The sequence below is a fragment of the Crocuta crocuta genome, unplaced genomic scaffold (assembly GCF_008692635.1).
Source record: "Crocuta crocuta isolate KB4526 unplaced genomic scaffold, BGI_CrCroc_1.0 scaffold128, whole genome shotgun sequence".
Classification (NCBI taxonomy): Eukaryota; Metazoa; Chordata; class Mammalia; order Carnivora; family Hyaenidae; genus Crocuta; species Crocuta crocuta.
In genome coordinates this window covers 5,309,682-5,315,609 of record NW_027532232.1, presented here as the reverse complement: position 1 = coordinate 5,315,609, position 5,928 = coordinate 5,309,682, and the positions used below count along the sequence as shown (strand labels likewise).

Genomic DNA, 5,928 nt, shown 5'->3' with positions numbered 1-5,928 from the left:
TGGGCAGCCTGGGTGCCCTCAGGCATTCAGGAACGAGGCAGGCCACGCTCTGGAGACTTGGGGGACCTGCTTTATTGCTCACCCTCAGCAGCTGTGCACTCCGCACCCAGGGCACAGAGGAGGCTGGTCAGACTTCCCCCCGAACAATCGTCTTCCTTCTCCCGCCAGAACTGCTTCCGGGCAGGACCTGGGACAGCTGTACTCTCCTTCCGGCCTCGGGAAAATGTAGTTTTCAGAGTCCACGATCCAGAACTGCGGCTCCAAGTCTCCTCTCCGGTGCCCCAGATCCACCGAGCACACGGGAACTGGGCGGACAGGGGGTGACAGCCGCTGCCCATTAGTCATGGATCAGGTTTGCGGTACAATCCACACGCCACTGCCCCCTCCCCAGGAGGGCCACAGAGGGTCAGGACAGGAAGGGAGTGTGCCAGGGGGTGTGGTGAGCTGGGATGTCGAAGGGAAGCCCCAGTCGGGAGCTCTGAGCAACAGGCCAAGCCCAGAACCAAGAAACCTAGGTGAGACGTAGCACATTCTACCACCGTTCCAAAGACAATGCCCGCTAAATAGCATGGTAAATAAATACTCAACAAATATTGGAGATTGGCGTCCTTCCCCGGGGAGGCAATGTGGCAGAGCGGGGGACCCCAGTTAGCTCTGGGATGTGGGCAAATGCCTGAGGTCTCAGCCTCACCTCTCCTGGGGGGGGGGGGAGTTCTGGGCAGGGGTCCTGGGTCCCCTCTGATCTGATTCTTGGACATGCGGCCTTCCAGGTCTCCTCAGGCCAGGTGCTTGTCACCATCCCAGGGCAGGAGCTGATGTGCTGCCCAAACCTCACCCGCACGTACCTCTCTTCCTCCTCCCTAACTCCAGGTGACCTGGCTGCTACTCTGAGGGGGGCTCTGAAGCCCACCCCACTGCAGAGGGCGGAATCCAGTCCCAGGCCCACGCCCAGGTTGAGCCCTCCGGGCCGCAGGGAGCTTGTCCACAGAGGAGGGCCCAAGATAGGGAAGGAAGGTGGAACGGGATATTCTAAGGAGATGCAGCTTTCTGAGCAAGCCCGTGTGACTTTACAACCACAGAGAATGCTAAATAAACATACAGCTTTCAATCCGGACCTAAATTCCTATGTTGTTGTGTGTGTGTGACTGTTTTTCCATTACTTCAACTTTCTTAGGAATTTCACATCTATGTGTGTCGGCAGATTACAGAATCCCCGGGAAGAGCCGCGGGGCACCCTGCTCGGGCCTCTCCATCTCACAGGCGAGGAGGCCCATGGAGGCAGGGATGGTGCTTCCTGGGGTCGCAGGGCAGGACGGTGGCAGAGCTGAGGAGAGCCAGCTGGCTCCCCACCCAGGGCTTCCTCTCTGGTCCCGCCCCCCAGGCTTGGAGCATCCTGGACTGGACCCCCCTTCTCCACAGGACACATGACCTTCCTGGGGCTGCCAGGATTTCACATTCGTGAAAGGCAGGTCCCATCCCCGTCAGCTCCTAGCAGGGATCGACTTGGGAGGGGCAGGGGGTGTTCGAGGGCCGGTATCTTCTGTTGAGCCTGACGCTGAGCCTGGGGCTTCCCAAGGCCCAGACTGGATGCAGAAGGCAGGGGCTCCCGAAACCAGGCAGATCCTGGGGTAGGGAGGATGGGGGGACTCAGACACAGCTGTGAGGGTGGGGACAAAGGCGTCGTCAGGGACAGTACAGCCAACGTCATCCAGAGAGCTGGGGCACCTGAAAAGCGCATCACACGAAGGGGTCACCTCCTTGCTGGGGAGATGCCCTCGCCACCACCCCCTCCCACGCCCTCCCTGGAGAACCTCCTCGTCCTTGCTTCTGCCCCGGACACTCGGCCTACTTCAACTGCCCCCCTGTCCAGTCTGTGTCATGGCCCCTGTGCCCCAAGCTTCCCTCCCTCACAACAGACCCTGCGCCCCTGGCCACTCCCACTGTGGCCTGCAAACCTACATCTGTGGCTGGGCCTGCCATGCTGCTCCTGAGGACCCTGGCCTTCCAGATAAACGAGTGCCTGAACCTACACTTGAACTCTTGTGACTGCCCTGCGTGTTCTCCGCCTACGCCCCAGCCACTTGCCCACCCATGGGGTCTGGGCCCCCAATACCTGGGCCTGAAGTGGCAGCGGTCACTCCCACAGGAAGCGCACGTACCAGATGGTCTCATTCTTCAGCTGCGGCCCAAAGAGGGGGTTCAGCTGAGCCAGGATGGTGATGAGCCAGCTGCCAGGGACAGCACAGGGAGGGTGAGCCAGGACCCAGGAGCGCCTCCACGCCCCGCACCTCGCACCATGCGTCCGGTCACGTGGCCAGCCCAGCACACACGCAGGGGTCTGTGTCCTGGGCTGAAGGCTCCCGCCCAGGAGCCTGGCCTGGGGTTCGTGGGTTCCGGCTCAGGTTTGGTTTGACCTGATGGTTCGTAGATTTCTAAGACCCGAGCTGGGGCTGGACTCTGGGACCCGGTAAGGAGTAAGGCGGCCTCCAGAGGTGCACTGAAAGAGGCTCCCAGCCGAGCCCCAGGACGCCTCTGGGCTGGGCCTCCCCCGGCCGGCACCTGGCGGCAGGATAGGGCCGGTCTGCCGGCAGGCACGTCAGGTTCACCTACTTCTAGGAGCCGGATGAAGAACTGCCTCCTAGGGAGGGCTGATGAGCAGATGCCCCCACGCTGAGGCCTGCTGGGGACAGGACGGGCTCTGTCCTTCAGGCCAGCGAGATCTCCAGGGACCATCAGCAGGCTGCACATCTTGGGGGGGGGAGGGTTGGGCCCTGTTGTCATGACTTGTGTGCTCACAGCAGCTCCCAGGGACTCTAAAGGTGTACAACCTCACAAGCCGGAGATAGGTCCCTGTGGTGCTTGATCTGGTTTTGCGGGAAGGCTCCAGCTGATTCACCTGAGACCCCCCGCACCCGCCCCCCCACAGCAGCCAGTCACGTGGCTGATGCCCTGAAGCTGTCATAATTGTAGCCTGCTTATCACCAGCATTAACCTCAAGTGCATGTTTTATAAACCTCATTTCTAGGCGTAGCATCTTCCTAAGCTGCCCCACCTTTCCGCCTGTGCGCACCTGGTCTGTGGCCAGTCTCCCTTTCCCCTTCATCCATCTGGCGTCTGTCATTACCCACGTCTGTCATTACCCACATCTCTGCTGTTCCCAGCCACCACCCGCTAAGTCCTGGTCTCTGTGGCGTCAGACTCCAGCCCCTCTGAGGCCCTCTCCGCGACATTCTGCTGAGCCCTGAAAGACGGAGACCCAGCACAAAGGGCATCAGAGATGCTCTGTCTAGGAGAGTTCTAGAAAACTGTACATCCTATTTAAGCTAACATTGAAGCTAATGTAGTAAGAATCATTACTTTTTTAGCAAGTTTTATTTTTTTGTTAATAGGAGGTAGAAAGTATTGAATATCGTATAAAGTGAAATGAGAGAACGGACTCAGGAATAAACAGTTCATGATCTAATTAGATAAAAACCGTTTTTAACTACAAAACATACCCCAAATCTGAAACAAATCATGTAAAAAATTTTAAATGTGGGCCCTTATCTACGTATTTTGAAAAACTTAGCAGTTGGAGAAATATTCTCCAGATTATTAGTTTCATGTGTTATTCCACTTGTCTTTAAAACAATCGATTATCTATTATTATTATTTTTTTTACCTTTTTATTTATTTATTTTTGAGAAAGAAAGAGTGCCAGCTGGGTAAGGGCAGAGAGAGAGAGAGGAAGGGGAGGGAATCCCAAGCAGGCTCCACAGTCAGTACGGAGCCCCACGCAGGGCTCAATCTCATGACCACGAGATTATGACCTGAACCGGTATCAAGAGCCGGACGTTTAACCGACTGAGCCGGGCCCCTCTGTTACCTTCTAAAGAATCAGTGTCTCATCACCGTTACCTGCCTTGTTTTGCTTGTTCTGAACTCAGAACACCCCAACCATGCCAAGCGTAACCCACAGAAACAGCGTATGAGACCCAGGATGACGGGAGGCCACACGGGCTTCCCTCAAAACCAGAACTTGGACTTGTCCCCTGGTTCGGCAGGCAGGGTGACTTAAACATGGAGCAAGGTGACATACAAGGGCTGTGGAAGGAGGGGTGCCTTTTTTTGTAAAGGCGGAGGCGCTACCGTGAGCGGCAGTTTTTAGGAAGAGAACATCTGGGCATTCAGGACCTGGACGTTGACTCCCTCAGCCTGTCCACGTCCTTGAATCCCTTGGAATTATTCTCCTACACCCCCAGGGCCCGCTTCCTAAGTCTGAAGACTCCTGCTCCTCTGACGGTTCAAAACCGGCTACCTCGCCACCGCCCAGGAGCACGTGTTAGAGACATGAACTCCTAAGTGCAGATGTTGAAAACGGAGTCAGTGGGTCGAGGGTGGAGCCCCAAACGCGGTGTCTCTCCATCTCTCCCAGTGATTCCGGCGCCCGGTCGGGCATGAAGAGCACCGCGTTCACAGATGAGAAAGCACGGCGGCCGAGGGGTTCGGCCGGTTCGGCTGCCACATTTGGAACCAGGCCCCAGGGTCCGTGACTTCCAGCCCCTCGCTCTCTGTGCCATCCCACACTGCCCGCTCTCCTGTGCTTTACGAACTCGGCCTTTCAAAAGTGGACCCTGTCACCACCAGGACAGAGGGGAGGGCAGGGCTGGGGGGAGGAGGGGCGATCTCGAGCTGGGGGCGCGATACTTACAAGAGGTAACAGCAGACAGCCGTGGCCACTAGCATGGTGATGATGACTCTGCAATGGAAGTGGTGGTCAGGTCAGGATGGGGGCAGCCAGCAGCACCCCCCAAGGCCAGGCCGCAGCCAGACGAAGAGCTCCGGTGTCGGCCCCTTTCCTGTTGGCCTTCCTGATGCCACCTGCACGCGGGAGGCTGACTTCCATTCAGGGGGCGAATTGCAAAAGGGAAGATAAAAACTCTAAAGCGTCACCTCAGGGGGAAGCCCACCTTGACCGCATCCAACTTGCGTCAGGGACCTTCTCCGCCACCTACTCTCTGCCATCTCACGGCAGCCCTGCTGGGAAAAGATACCCCCCAGAGCTGCCTTTGCAGCAACATGCCATGGAGTGTTCTCTGGAATGCAAACTTCCCTGGGCAAGGGGATGGAAAACAGAAGCCGGCAAGGAGCAAGGAGACCGTGAGCCATTTCTAAGGCACAGCGAGTGGCTATCAAGGGAACAGGGACTAAGCTCTCTGTCCACACAAAGAGGACTCTGGACTCAGAAGCTTAAAATGCAGCAGGAGAGACTTCAGTTAGATCCCACCGAAGCTTGCGGAACAGGTGAGATACTAAAATGGTTCACAGAGTGATACTGTGGGACCACAACCCCGCAGATCTGGAGGATCAGATAGTGCCTATACGTCCAAGCGGCCTCCACCCAAATCCAAACCAGGCCCCAGGACCCCTGGTCCAAAGCACCTGAAGTCAGTGCCAGAGGAATGACACTGGACCCATTCTTTCAACATCACTAAGCATCGTGCTGGGCACTGGGGTCTACGGGGGGTGAATGAGACAACCTGCCACCTAGGGGAGAGGACTTTGTAGCTGAGGATAAGACGATGCAGAAACGGATAAATTGGGCAAAAGGTGCAGAAATCTACCAGGGGCCCTTCAGAAAACAACAAAACCAGCGAGAAATTACTCAGTACATAATCCGTGCCATGCGTTATTTGGGGTAATCCTCACAGTAGCCTTAAAAGGCACGTTATCACCATCATCCACATCTTACATTTGAAGAAAGTGAGGCCTGAAGGGGTAACGCTCGTTCGCTCAAGGTCACTGCTGGCGACAGCGGCGCGCAAACCGCATCCGCGGCCAGCCACCGCCTCTAGCTTCACCGGCTGGAGGGGGGAACCCTTAACTGCCTCCCGCGTCAGTCGACTCTCCATCTTTCGAAAGCACCGCCGCCTCTGCTCTTTGGCCCCG

At 56.9% G+C, this 5,928-nt stretch overlaps 1 protein-coding gene across 1 annotated transcript in view; it reads right to left on the bottom strand.

Moving 5' to 3' along the window:
• Positions 1-1,638: 1,638 nt before the first annotated feature.
• The window catches only part of ATP6V0E2 (ATPase H+ transporting V0 subunit e2), a 5,537-nt gene continuing 1,247 nt past the window's right edge, over positions 1,639-5,928 (bottom strand). Inside the window, exons 3-5 of the mRNA XM_077778048.1 lie at positions 4,691-4,738; positions 2,114-2,228; positions 1,639-1,725 (exon numbers count right to left, since the gene is read on the bottom strand). Coding sequence (XP_077634174.1) covers positions 2,135-2,228; positions 4,691-4,738 — 142 coding nt within the window. The 3' untranslated portion in view covers positions 1,639-1,725; positions 2,114-2,134. The remainder of the gene's footprint in view (positions 1,726-2,113; positions 2,229-4,690; positions 4,739-5,928) is intronic.